Below are 14,588 nucleotides of genomic sequence, written 5' to 3' on the forward strand. Positions count from 1 at the left end.
TGGCTGCATTCCTGCAGAAGTAAACTCCCATCCCAAGCTACTCAGCATCTTGCCTTGAGGTGCTGCAGCTTCCAGAGAGAACAGTTCTCAGAATAAGCTGTGATGGGAAAAAAAGCAGTGCTGAGGAAAGGCTTGAGTGCCCTACACCCAGTTCCCTGCTCCTTCAAGGGACCAAGGGCAGCAGCTGTGAACACGCAGGGCTCTTTTTGCCCAGGCTAGCTGCTGCTGGGAAATAAAGTCCCATCACCAGGGAGGTTCTAAAAGGCATAAAAAGCCACAGCTTCCAGACACCATGTCCTGCTGCAAAGCCATGCCTACCCTGCCAGCCCCATTGAGGCAGGGAATATGACCAAGGCTGGAAAAGAGAAGGCCCCACTCCAGGTGTGGTTGGAGAATTCTCCCAACGGCCACAGCATCCCGTGAAGACCTGTGGGGATGGTGGCCCTGGGGTCACCACATCCTCCATGGGAACCCATGGCCTGGCACGGCCAGGTGTGGGGCTGGGGGCTCAGGCAGGAGCTGGGTGGCTCGGGCAGGCTGCCCGGTCCCCAGGGCTGACCAGTGGGGACAGGAACTGCAGCCCTGTCAGGATGGCACAGGCCAGGGCACACACACTGGACACACATGTTGTCCATGAAACGGGAATCATTATCTGGTGTGCAACACGCCAAGAATTGCACACTCAAGAGAGACATTGATTATTTATTTCAGGGTTGTGCAAGCCTGGGTGCTCAGTGGTATTGCACAAATCAAGCACAAGCCACCAGAGTTTCTGCACCATTATTCATAAACAGAAATTCAGAGTGAGCAACTTCCCCTAGCCCCCCTACTAGGATTGGTTAGTTATTTCCATACAAGTTACATAACCCCAGGTAACTTCTACACGTGCTCAGAGAAAGGGTTTTCATCTGGGCAGAGGTCTTTCTGACCTGTAGGTATGATCTTTAGTATTACGCTTAAGATGGTTCAGCAATAGGATACTTGCACCTAGAGTATTTTACCCAAGTTAACAATGGAGCCTCTGGAGCAGGTCCAGTGGAAAGGAGGAAGGATAACTGGGGGACTGGAGCCTCTCTCTTATGAGGAAAGATGAGGAAAGTACTGTTCAGCCTCAAGAAAACCCGAGTGAAAGGGGACCCCATCAATGTGTATCTGAGAGTGGCAAGAAGATGGAGCTAAGCTCCTCTCAGTGGTGCTGAGCAATAGAACAAGAGGCAATGGGCAGAAACTGATGCACAGCAAGTTCCACAGGAACATGAAGAAGAAGTTCACTGTGCAGTGACCATGGACTGGAACAGGTTGCCTGGAGAGGGTGTGGGGTCTCCCTCACTGGAGACATCCAAAGCCATCTGGATGCCATCCCGTGCCATGTGATCTGGGGTGACCCTGCTCAAGCAGGGAGGTTGGACAAGACTCCCCGTTGTGGTCCCAGACCCATTCCGAGATCCTGTGATTCTGTGCACATAGATAGACACCAACACCGCCATGTGCTGCGTGCTTGAAGCTCCTCAGTGGCAGCAGGTCCGTGAGGGAGAGATGCTGCCTGTCCCACTGACTAGGGCTCCTTCGTCGTGCTTGAAGGCACACACAGATCTGACACTAAAGAGCCTCCTGACTGGGGATAACACACAGACACAGGCACATAGACAGCCACACACACACGAAAGTGCCGACGCGGACACGCAGCCCACGCCGCCCCTCACGCTCTCCGCGGCGAATCTGCCGCTACGGGGCGCCGCCCGGCCCAACCTTCCTGCGCGCGGCCCTGCCCACGTCGGAGCGCGCGGGCGCCGCGCGGTGGGCGTGGCCGCAGGCGCTCCGAGGGACGCGCCGGGCCCGGGGAGGAGGAGCGGGATCGGCAGCGGGATCGGCCCTTCCCCGCCGCCGGGGCGAGGCCGCAGCGGAGCGGGGCGGGGAGTGGCCGGGTCCGGCCCATGGACCGTCCGTGCCCGACGCGGAGCCCGTGGAAGGAGCCGCTCGGCCGCGGGAGGCGGCGCGGGGCGGCTGAGAGCGGCTGAGCCCCGGGGCCTTCGCTTCGCCCCGTCCCGTCCGCGCCCCGCGCCCGCCGCCCGAGCGGCACCATGTCGGCCAAGGTGCGGCTGAAGCGGCTGGAGCAGCTGGTGCTGGACGGGCCGCAGCGGCACGACAGCGTGCTGAGCGTGGAGACCCTGCTCGACCTCCTGGTCGGCGTCTACGCCGAGTGCAGCCGCGACTCGCCGCTCCGCCGCGACCGATACGTGTCCGACTTCCTCGAGTGGGGTGAGCCCGGGCGGGGGCCGCGGGGCGGGGGCTGCGCGCGGTGCCCGGCGAGGGGCGGCGGGCCGGCCGGGGCGGCCCGGCCCCGCGGTGCGCTCCCACCGCCGCTCCCGGCAGCGGCCGGAGACGCCGCCCCTGGATGCGGCGCCTCCCTGGGGAACACCCCCGCCGCCAGCCGGGCCTTGACCCTCCAGGTCTCCTCCCTCGGTCCCAGGCGAACCGCTTGGCAGCCGGCAGCAGCGGAGTGTCCTTGGCCTGAAACCGTGCTCGGCTTAGCCCGAAACGTCAGGCTAATCCAGTGCTCCTCGGAGGGTTTCCTACCTGGGGGAGGGGAGGAGAGGAGAGCACCAGGCTCAGGCTTTGAAATGCTGCTCTGGTGCCGGCTCCTTGCTTTAGAGAGGGCGTGTGTGTGTGTGTGGCTCGAAGAAACAACAGTTCCCGTTCATCATGCTGTCTTTTTTAATTTGGGCATGCCCCCCCAAGGACAGAGAATTTCTAGGCAGCCTTTCTAAGAGCTTTGTTTAATGGTTCCCTACTGTTAAGCAGCCTGATAACGAGAGACCTCCAATAGTCCGGAGCATGCTGACAAAAGAAGATGTGGATACTTTTGATGGCACTTAGGATAAAAGTTTTCCATCCAGTGTTGGTTAGTTAAGGCTATTGACTAGAGGTATGTGGAGAGCAGAGATCCTTCCCTGCTGCATGTCTAAATGAATTTATGTTAAAACGGCCATGGTGGCTGACTGGTTTATTCAGCTGAGTAAGTTATGAATAATAATGTGTGACGAAGGTGACTTAACTTCTCCATGGAATAAGAATTGGAGGGGAGGGAGGAGTGATCATTGCTCACGAGAACATTGCCCCGTTTATCAGCTGTTCCATGCATGTACAGTTAATTAGGCTTTAAAAGAGCACTCTTAAAAAATCAAAAAACAACAAAAAAAAACCCCCAACCAACAAAACAAAGGATTTCCTAAGGGAGAGGGAGGGGCAGATTTACTTCAGTAAATGCAAATGTGTGTCTTTAGCACTAGAGACCAGAGTACTAACATGAAGGGACAGCTGGTTCTCCTTAATTTCTGTGGGGACCACCACTCTTTGTCATACACTAACAAACTAAGAGGATTCACTTCCTGGACTCTTCTATTGACGTCAGTAATGCGATTGCCAACTGAATAATTAACCACTTTATCACATCTGCCCCGCAAGGCTGCAGCCTGGGGAACATTGATTATTTGTTTTGTCATGGGAGCTTTGTACGTCTTCTGCAAAGAGCATTCAGGGCTTTTTGTTTTCAAGCTGATGGCTTGAAGGAGTGAACACCAGCAAATTGTTAAGTGTGATAGATCAGACTGCAGCATACTTTGAAAACTGAAGTTGGAAGGATTTGGGGCAGGCCAGAGAATGATATGCTTTTTCTATAGCGCTGCTGGTGGTTGTGTCTTACTGATTGATCCCAGCGTTGTCATTTTTTGTGTGATGGAGAGGCCGATTATCCAATTGTTTATAAAATCGCTTCTTTTAATTCTATTTATTGTGCTCACTGAATGTGAAAAGGTTACTGACTTGATGAAAAGTATAGCTCGCAATAAAAACAGTGTGTAGGTTTTACTGCAGTGTGGGATTACCCTGGTATAACAAAGTGCCTATTCAATAAATAATTGAAATGTATGTGAGCTACCATCTGGTGCTGCAGAGTAGGGATAAAAGTTTGTAATCCAGGCTCTTGATGGTAAGGGGGTGGACCTAAGTCTGGACTGGATATTTGTGTTCCATCAACAAGGGATACCCTTAAAACCAATTACAGTTGATACTGTGTGTTCCTTCCTTTCCTTCAAGCTGTTAAAAACAAGTAAGTGCCAGCAATGAGACACCTTTTATCTGTGTCCTAATGCCCTCACAGTGTGTTTCCACTGACAAGGAACTTGTTTCTGCCTCCAGCTAATAAGGAAAATATCATGCCAAACATGCTAATCTTCCTTATGTCATGATGTGTCTTAATTACAGCCTGATTTGCTGTTAGAAGATATTCTGGATTAATGTGCTCAAGTTTTCTGTGCTGTTATGTGTCTGTAGGAGCATCAGAGTGTAGTTAAATATTTGGGATATACTTTGAAGATCAGTGTTTCTTTATCAACTGGAGACAGAAGGAATTTCCTTTTGACAAAATGGAGACTTACCACTGACAATGGAAATAAGCTGCATGGGTATTAAATTTGAATTAAGATGACCTATATAACAAACATTTTTTTTACAATTGTGATTTTAAAACTGGGTGTGAGGTATCACACCTGTAAAATTCCCTGAAAATGATTCAGCATGGCTAATGGACTTGCTTGCCTTCTTAATTGGCTAGGGAAAATGGAGTTCAGGCGTGGTAGGTGAGGCAGGGTTTTTCTCTGGCTGTGGGGTGCAGAGGAGATGGTGAGTTGTGTGGTGTAATTGCTGGATATGGCTATCTCTGCTTTCTGACAGAGCATGGTGCTGCTCATACTCTGTAGCTGGTGGATCCTGGACAAATGGGGAATGCAGAAAATTAAGTCCCATGTACATCTTGTGAGACTTAGGCCACCTCCTCTCTATTCAACATCTGTGGAAGCCTTGCACCTTAGCTGTGGAGGCTGATAAACTCCAAATGGTGCATCCCATTGCTTCTGTCCTGTTAATTCCTCTGCTGCTTCCTGGTAGTCCTGCCATAGGCTTAAATCTTCTTCCTATTTGCTAACCATGGAAGAGCTCAGGGTGTGGTCCTTTGCCTTGAGGCAGCTTGTGGCTTCCATTGCTTTACAAATCTTGTAAGAATCTGCCATTTTAACCTTGTCAATTATAGCTTTCCCATGGTGAATGGAGCTTTCAGACAGACTGTTCTTTCCCTACACTGGATGTATAATACACATATCTTTATGCCAAGTGTCTTTGGAGAAGAGCTAGCTGAACTGCAAGTGAGTAGTCCAAAGTCCTTTTCTTCTAGTTATTTTTATTTATAACTTCTGTTGAATAAGCTCACATCCAGTTGGTTATCACTGTTATATTGTTTATATAATAGATATTGAAATAATGCTCAGTATTCTTAGTGGGAATTGAATCCAAGTCTGTTAGGTAACAGACCCATGTCTACATGTTCAGAAAGAACTTCCCAAATCTGTGCTTAGTGTCTTTTAAACTGTAGGAGCTGCATCTGCTGCTCCTAGAGTGAGAAATACTGAGGAGTCCTGTTTATTCTAGTTGGCTTTGCTCATTCCTGTCTGAAAGTGGGACTACCTGAAGCTATCAGCAGGCACTGAGGAGGCTGCATGGACTTTGGACTTACCTGAAGGACTGTGGGTGCTGCAGTGTGTGTTGTCCATACACTGCAGAGGGATGTCCCAAGAGACTTTTCCTGCAGAAAATGCTGTCCCTTGTTTACCCTGACAAGGAGAGAAGTACAAGAGTGCTAGAGCAGCACAGTCACAGCTCAGGTGTCTGCACCACCTGTCCTTTAGCTTTCAGGTACAGCATGTTCCTCCCCATGGAGCCTCTCGTTCTCTCATGCTGAGCCATCTGAGTCTTGCATAACCCTGTGCTAGAGTGGCTGCTTGCAGGGCACCTTGCTGGCTGGCATCACTTCTGTGCTGGTTTGACATCACCTTGTTTTTCAGGAGTTATCTTAGCAGGCTGTGGCTGGTGCTCACTGCCCCTTCCTTCCAGTCACCAGGGACTGGCACAACCGGCTGCTCCGTTTTTGGACAGCTGCTTGTCACAATTTGCAGCCAGCAGTCAAACACGTTCAGAGGAGAGTCTCAGGAATGGGCTTTATTTGTATTCAAAATGATCCTGGTGCTGCACAGCCTCTCTTGCTTCAGCCTTTGTTTCCCCTGACCCTGTTTGATACTGCTGGCCTGCTACAGAGGGCAAGGTGGCACATGTCCCCAAACACTTCATTCAGTGTTGTCTCACTCCCAGACTCTCTACTGGCTGGTTCTCTCTGTGGCAGCACCTCAAACCCCATGTCAGAGTAATTTAGTAGTTTGCTGGTTTTGTTTGATGCAGGCTCACGAAACACTTCCGTGGAATGTTTCTCCTCATTTGTTATGACCTGTCAGTTTGCATGCTGACTTACCTTCTGTGTTCTCAGTTTGTGCTGCTACCCAGCTAGAGTGGTGTTCTGCTTTTGGATGGTGGTGGTGGTGGAGTTTTTTGTCTCTGTGTTTGTTTTAATTTTTTCCTGAGAGGAACTCTAAGGACGCTGAAGCTGTGGGGAACATGAAGAAGATGCAGATGATTAGCACAAGTAGGCCAGCTTGGCACTTGCTGCTGAGCTCTTGAAGACAGTCTGGCATAATAGTGGATGCTGTTGTAGTAACATAAATATATTCCCAGTGTGGACTAGAGGAGAGAAGAAATGTACACACAGCGTGCTCAAAGCAACCTCTAGCCTAGCCCTGAATTGCCACTTTTGGGTATACATTTGTTACCCTTGAGTCTGGACCATAGATGGAAAAAATCATGCACAGAACATTGACTGGGAAGGGCTTCTGTGCTGGTGCAGTGATCACAACTTTAGGTCACTGTTGGGATTGGTGCTTCAAGTTTGGATCTTCCATTTGGAGGGGCTCTGTGAGCTCTGCAAGTTGAGTCCAAGGCCTAGTTTTTCCTCCTTTCAGTTCTGCTTAAAGATACATCTTAACCTATCAGATAAAAAAAAACAACCTAATTCGGGGAGGGATAACCTTGCAGGGTGGCCTTTCTGTCAGAGCAGTGCAGAGCCTGTTCTCTCAGCCTGAGAGCAGTGGTGTTCTGAAGTGTACATGTGAGCCTGAGAAAGGTCTTTCCAGCCTGCACTAGAGCATCTTCTAAACCAGCTGCAGGGTTGTCCTAGTCCTAGTCCTAGAACAGCCACAGGTACTGCTGTTCTAGAAACAGTACTGGCTAAGGGCAGGGGCACAATGTGTGGCGAGTGTGCTGCTAGCAAGGATATAGCAGAACTATCCTCAAGTATTTTTGAGATGACCTCAGAGCTGATGGATTTTTAGGGTTGCTTATGAGGATCTCTTGGTCTTTTGGGGTTACACCAGGAAAAGCTGTAACTTGATAACATGTCATATCTCTTGACTTGAGGGTTTAAATTCCTCTCTTCCTTCCCTTTGGCACTCCTCTCCTTCCTCTGCTTGCAGAAATACACATAAAAATTCAGGAAGGGGCCTCGGGCTCTGCCAGCCCATATAATGTCCTTCTCTGTGCAGGCAGAAGCTGTGCAGTGAGTGATAAGCCTGTTGGGCACGTGTGTGAAGTGACAGTGGTTGGATAATGAAGACAGCTGATGAACAAGAAAACTGAATTTCAGGTTTTGGCTAAGTCTCTACATCATCCTCTATCTACCAAAGCCTGTTACAATTCCTTACACCAGAGTTAGTGGCAGGAGGGTGTGCACTGGGGCAGGGTACAGCTACAGGTGCCTTGCACATGTTCTGGAGAGGTGAGTGGTGGTGGTGGTGACCACAGGGGTTTTTGTGCAGTATGGATGCAGCTAGAACTCTTCCCTGATGGGGTACCATAGCTTGAATCACCTTCTGTAAGGAGGTCATGATGGTCATCTGGCAGAATAGTGTGACCCTGGCTGCTGAATCCCAGTTTCCTGCATTCTCTGCTTTGATGAAACTGGTTTTGTTCTCTTCAAAGATTGCATATTTGGGCTACTTCAACATGAATTAATCCTAACTGCCATGTTAGCTTTGACAGCATTGTAGTCAGTATAGTGACATGAGGGCATGTGGTTAAAATCCTGCTGCTGTATGATGCTGGACTCTTTACAGGACATCTGTTTTAATCTATTCTTTTTAGAATGAGACAGAATCTTTTAATGACTTTTTCTGTAAAACATCATGCTGTGAAGCATTGGGACTGAATGTTGCAGTCATGTTTTAGTAGTGGCAAAGTAACAGGGTCTGGAGGAGGAGAGGCCCATTGGCATGTGCTGGTAAAGTGACAGATGGCCTGGGTGAAGATTTGTCTTTTGTCCCATAGAAGGAAGTCAGTATTGCTTTTCTCCTGTGCATGAAGGTGCTAATAAATAGCACCAGTCTTTAGTTAGGGCTTGAGGAATCATGTGGTGTATTGAAGGCTGTGATCTATATTTTGCATTTAAATTTTGTTTATCTATGAAAACTCAGAAGGGGGTAAATAAGCCACTGATAAGTTTGTCTTCATACAGGAAAATATGTGTGCAGCTAGTAGTTTCTAGATGGTAGATGATAAAGTGTAAGATTATAATGCAGAAGTAAGATTTCATAAGCATCCATAAATCTAACTTTTTTTTGTCTTGTTTCACTTGCAAATCTAAATTATTTTCATATTGAGTTTTCACAGATAATATTAAGATAGAATATTTTGCAAAAAAATTGACTCAATTTACATCCTTAAAACTTGCATGGTTGTCAGAGCAGAGTTAAACACTATCGGTGCAAATGTCTTTTAAAGTCAGTTTAATCAACAGATCTAGTAAAATGAACTTTTTTATCAAATTGAGTTGAATCTATTTTTGCAAACAATTAATGTGTGGGAATGAGTCGGTTTCTTCCACACCTACTAGAACAAATGACTTTAATTGTGTGAATCAGAACTTAAAATACTTGTTTCATTAGCTGTTTTTAGCAAGTTACTTCTACTTTATGGTTGAATATTAATATTTTAGGAATGTTGATCTGTAATTGAGATTAGCTGGGAATGTTAAACTACAGATTCTTTAAATTTATAAAAAATTACACTTTTTCCCTTGCATGTAATTTGAGGCAATTCATGAAAGCTGGTTTAAGATGGGTATTACAAAAAGGAAGAATTATAATACTTAACAATTGCAAATTTTTCTGTGCCATTAACAGAATGCAGTGCCTAGGAATATGAAAAATTTTATGGGTTCATCTTTTTCATTACCAAAGTCTGAAAAAAATCAGTAGGACAATGGACCACAAATAAACTGTTTAGAAAAATAGAAGGACTTGTTCAAGCTTTTTAATGTATTTTTGCTTTTAAAAATACTTAAAATAGAATTGACATTTGTTTCCTAAGTCTCATAAGGTACATTTGAGAGTTCAATGTATTCTTGATTTACCAAAGGGCTTGTATCATGCTCACTGTTATATCCCACTGAATGCTAGGGGGTTTGCATTTTATTTTATATATATTTTTTTTTTTTTTAAGGGATTTAATTTAAAATATTCTCCAGGTCTGAGAATTTTTATATACATTTGCTCTGTGGTTCAGTGTGATCTGTTCATTTTTTAGCTGTCTCCTAACACTAAAAGCTTCCAGCCTATTTTTCTCATCAGCATATGCAGATTGCCAGAATGCAGGCTTTCATTTATAAAGATCTTGTTCACTATAATGAATATAGCTTTCTTCAGTAGGAAACTACACGCTGTTTTCTTAAGCCCTGATTTTGCATAGACCTCAGTAATCATGTCTGGAGATATACTTAGAGTGCATTCAGATTAAGTGTGTGCATCCATCATTTCCAGCTGAGGCCTTAGGCATCCTCAAGTGCCTGAGATCTTAATTTCTATCATTCATGTCATCAGGGTCTTAACACTGAAACGTGTTATTACTTAACCATGGCCTAAAGCTTCAAATGTGATTAGTTCCTCTGGACACCCAACCTAAGACATCTATAAAGGAGTCTGAGCTTTAAAAAATGGTGGGGATATCTTTTCCAAGTATTAAATCATTGAAACTGTGTGGAATTTATTAATCAGATGTGCATGAGTTAAGTCTGAGGTATAGTTCTTAATTTGTTTAAGTGCAGTGCCATTGAGGGGTAAATATGTTTAGGTACCTTTCCCCAAAAGGCTGAGAAGAGGTCAGAAGCAGCACCAATTTCAAATATATCCCAAATTCTTTTCATAATTTATAATTGTTCTCCAACGAAAAAGACAAATTATCCATGTTTATAAAAATAAACATGGACAATTTGTGAAGTTCTGCTTGGAATGTTTATGCCAGTTTAGTGAGATGGTCATGCTCAGAGTTTTGGGAAAGTAAATACAAAATTCTGTCTGGACTTTTAATTCAGCTTAAACCTGAGTTATGTTGTTCTAATTGTCATTAAAAGATTTGGTGAAAGGTGAAGTAGCAAGTTAAATGACTCCTGTTTTAAACTTGTTTGAGTAGCTATATGGAAGTCAGACTTAAAGAAGTGTTGCAGCTATTCTGGCAATATTGTACTTTATTTGGGACTGTGTAGTTCATGGGGTATGGATTCATTCTTTTTACAGGAGGTATGACTTTACCCAAAGCACAGCAAGCACTGTAGAAGTATGAAGGGTTGTATATTATGATTTCCCTGCCAGTAATGGTCCCTTAGCCTAAGACCTGCACTGTATGCCTTTGAAATCTCTGTCCTCACCTGAGGAAGGACAAGGTTTCTAGTAATTGCATGGTAATGCTCATGGGACATCTGGAATCTTTTTCCCACTCTTGAGGAATTCCTCTGTCCCTGGTTCCCCCCACTACTTCTTACAGAGCTTTGATGTGTACCTTGGGAGTGGATGGGGATTGTCTCCATTGCCTTGCACACCTTAGGATTGCTGATGTTGTTATAACATGGCTTCTATGATCTTCATTTTGCACATCCTTCCTCAAAAGTTGGCTTCTTCATGGAGCTTTTCTGTGTGCTGCCAGCCTTACTGCTGCCCACGTGACTTGGATTGTCAATACAGGAAGCTGGAGTGTTCAGAGTGCCTTTTATTTTACTGTAATTAAGGCAGAGTAGAAACAGCAGGAGGGTGACTCCAGGCATGAAGATCCTATTATATCATTTTGAAATATGTTCCCAAAGGTTTGCTTTTTAAGATGCATGTTTAGTCTTTAGATTTAGCTCTTTTTCTGATAGGATTAGTTAGGTTGTCATGTGTTTTTGTTCCCTCCACCCACGTTTCTGTGTATCATGACTGCATGGCTGTGGTCTGTCTCTTATGAGCCCTGAGAGATGGTCACGCAGTGTGCAAGCTCTGCAGGCTTTGTTCTACAGGCTTCTAGTTTTTGGACTCTGGATCCAAAGGACAAAAAGCAAATTTTTCCTATTGTTAGGTGTTTTTCCTATAGTCAGGTGTACTTGAGTAAGATGTTTGTATTGAAATTTTTAAATTAAGGATGTAGGTTTCTGTGTCTAGTCTGTGATTGCTTTCACTATGTGAGCATGTGATGGGAATGTAATATCTGACCACATTTTCTTTCTTTTTAGTTTGTATGCTCTTTAAGCCAAGGAGGGAATCTCATTCTGTTCTCCCTATTAGAGCTACTTTTAGGGTGGCATTGTTGCCCTGGAATGGTCTCAAGTTACACATTTTGAAGGAAAATACATTTTTGTGATTCAGAAGCATGGGACTTCCTCCAGGAGGCTGTGAGAAGAAAAGTTTTACATGTACAAGAGGCTAAAAGTGATCTAGACCTCACAATGGAGTAACTGGTAGATGTTGGGTTGTAAGTGCAGAGTGAAGGCTGGAGCCTGTGGTATTTAATATTCCTGCCTTTATTGGGTAATAGGTATTTTTCCTAAACTCACAGCACTTCATCTGTCAGAGCAGACTGAGAAGTTGCAGGTCAGCTGTGTCTCAGGGAAGAAGCACACACCTTTTCCTTCCAGACCAGCTTTAACTAGTTGTAGTAAAATGCCTTAGGTCATGTGGCATCATATCACTGCATAGAGGAGTTAAGTTTGACTGTGTTAACTTACTCTGGTATGTAATTGAAGATTTCCATTACCAGTTAGTTCAGCCTTTGGTTTCCTGGACAGTTGATATTTAAGTTGGGAATAATGTCAATATACACACAACTGTTTTTAAACTGTGGTTCTTCTGGCCTGGTACTGCAGATAACCTGGGACAACATAGTGTGGGGATGCCTCACTGGAGGCTGTATCAGAGCCACAGATTGTCTTTATCTAATCCTAGAAGTATTTACTGGTTATTAAGGCAACTGAACTCTGGTTATCAGTGTGTGTTTACTACTGTGGGCCAGCAGGATTTACTGGATTGGATGTAGCGCTGTACCAACAGGGCTATACTGGGCAGGCTTGACCCTGGCAGGCATGACCTAGTCAGGTTTACATCTGTGGCTAGAAATAATCAATCCTTGTGCATCTTGAAGTTGACCCTGATGTGAATTGTGAAGATAAAACTCTGACATTTTGTGAAGGAGGGAAGTGGGAGATTTTTAATTAAGAAAATTAAAAGCTATTTGTGAAGAAGCTTTTACTGCCCTTAGGAAAGGGCTTTGCAGTAATTTTCATCCGTGTTAAAGGTATGCATGTGTTTGAGTGGCTCAGACCAGGAGAAGTTGCCCTGGTTTATCCTGACAGAACCAAAGCTGTAGGTTATCTAGGTATAGACTTCCTGTTCTTGTGGGTAGTGTTAAACATCATAAAGATTGTGTTTAATGTTTCAGGCATGTTTTAAGGGTGGGGATAGCAGATACTACATTCCATCCTCTACCTTTTGTATGTAGCATTATACTTCCCTCACACTGTGAAACATCACAAAATTCAGTATGACAAATGCAAAGTCTTGCTATGTGCAGCTGTAAAAGTTGGGGGATGACCACCTAGACGGCAGCCTTACAAAAAAGGATTTGTGGATCCTGGTACACAATTAGTTGAAAAAGTCAGTGATGCATCATTGTAGAAATGGAAGCTGCCTGTGTACAGGACTGCATCTGGAGTGTGTTGCCAGCAGGCTGAGGGAAGTGGTTGTTATTCTCTTTACACCACTCTTCCAAGGCCACTTCTCTTGTACTGTGTCTAGTTCAGGGCTTCCCAGTACAGAAGAACCACTGGGAAGCTGAAGTGAGTCTAGGAGTACTGATGTGGCTGAGGGCCTGGAGTAGGTGAAATGCAACAAAAGCCTGAGATGCCTGGAGAAGGGGAATCTCATCATTACCCTCCACTGCCACACGTGTGGTTAGGGAGGACAGAGAGGCAGATGCTTCCTGGGTGCACTGCCAAGAAGGACCAACAGTGGACACAGGTTATGGCAAGGAGCATTCTGACTCTTTGTGAGAGAAAAATAAAAGTACTCCTCATGAGGATGGTCTTGCACTGGAAGAGTCACCCAGAAAGATGAAAGGCTCTTTATCCTGGCAACAAACCTCAGCTGGACAAGGCCTTTGTCACCTGATTGAACTTTGATGCTATCTCAGCTTTGGGGGGGGATTCTGATGTCCAGAAGTCCCTTCCAATCTAAGTTTACTCTGAGGTTCAGTATACTTTTTTTCGAGTTAACAAATATATTTAACATCATGGCTGCTCTGATAGTAAATAGTTGTTCTTCATACTTCTCAGAATGAAAAGCAAAATGTGAAGTAGCATCTTCTTCTTGCTGTAGATAAAGTAACTAATACAACTTGTTTTTTTTAATAGTCTCAGATGGTCACCTTGATTGGCTGGCATTTTACCACAGTCTGAACATAAGTATTGACAAGCTTTTAACTAGGCTTGTTAAATGAAGGGAAAGTTTTGTTCATGTTTTTCTTCCATGTATTTAAAGAAAGCACCAGTTTCCTTGTTCCTGGCAGTGAATTTGCCAGAACAGGTTTTAAGAACTTTGAACCTATATTTTATGTTTAGTGCTGTCTCTCAAGTGTGGTTTCCTTATGTCTAGTTAGCCTTGATAGCACTTGGATATTTTAAAGCATTCCTCTGTGGAGTTGTCAGAAGAGCCTGCCCTCTCTGCATGACTGCAAGCCTGAATCATCTTTTATGAAAGGTACAGGTTTAGTTGTTGTACTAGATATGTTCTCATATCACAAAGGATCTCTATCTAGTAGGGCTCCTAATATGCTTATATCTGACACTATAAGGAGTCTAGGTAAGCAGTTGCTAACAACAGGTGAAACAAATATTCCTCATAAGAGGAAGATGTAATGGGAGGTCCTAGCTGGGGTTTTTTGTTTTCTCTGTAAACTGAGAACTCATATGACTTACATGAAGTTGGACTTGCAGCATGGTTTTAATGCTGATATTCTTGATTGATGATAGTAGACTCAGCTAACCAAAATGCACAACAATTTCAGTGTTTCAAAATCATATTGGTATATGGAAGTGCTATCAATAATGAGGAAAACAATGTACAAATGGGACAAAACCTAAGAAATGAATCCTTTTCTAGTGCTGTTTTGTACTTAGAAGGTATCAAAGTGGCACTTGACTTTCCATACAGTGAATTTTTATCTGTGTCTTGGAGTATTTTGCTTACAGCAAACCCCTTGCAAAATAATAACATTCTTCAAAATTCCTACATTCCTAAATGCCTGGAAGTCTGGTAGATACCCTTCTCAGAGAACATACATTGTCAGCTATGTCATGA

At 44.6% G+C, this 14,588-nt stretch overlaps 1 protein-coding gene across 11 annotated transcripts in view; it reads left to right on the plus strand.

Annotated features, from left to right (window-relative positions):
• Positions 1–1,786: 1,786 nt before the first annotated feature.
• Positions 1,787–14,588, plus strand: part of CDC42BPB (CDC42 binding protein kinase beta) — a 91,345-nt gene continuing 78,543 nt past the window's right edge. For 4 of the 11 annotated variants that reach the window (XM_071426394.1, XM_071426397.1, XM_071426395.1 and 1 more), the window contains exon 1: positions 1,791–2,259. In XM_071426394.1, the coding sequence (XP_071282495.1) occupies positions 2,082–2,259 (178 nt within the window). In that variant the 5' untranslated portion in view covers positions 1,791–2,081. Of the gene's footprint in view, positions 2,260–14,588 lie in introns of all 11 variants that reach the window. The other 7 variants (XM_071426393.1, XM_071426398.1, XM_071426400.1 and 4 more) reach the window with 4 other exon arrangements.

The sequence above is a fragment of the Agelaius tricolor genome, unplaced genomic scaffold (genome assembly GCF_023055355.1).
Source record: "Agelaius tricolor isolate 1412-34295 unplaced genomic scaffold, bAgeTri1.0.p SCAF_5, whole genome shotgun sequence".
NCBI classification, from domain to species: domain Eukaryota; kingdom Metazoa; phylum Chordata; class Aves; order Passeriformes; family Icteridae; genus Agelaius; species Agelaius tricolor.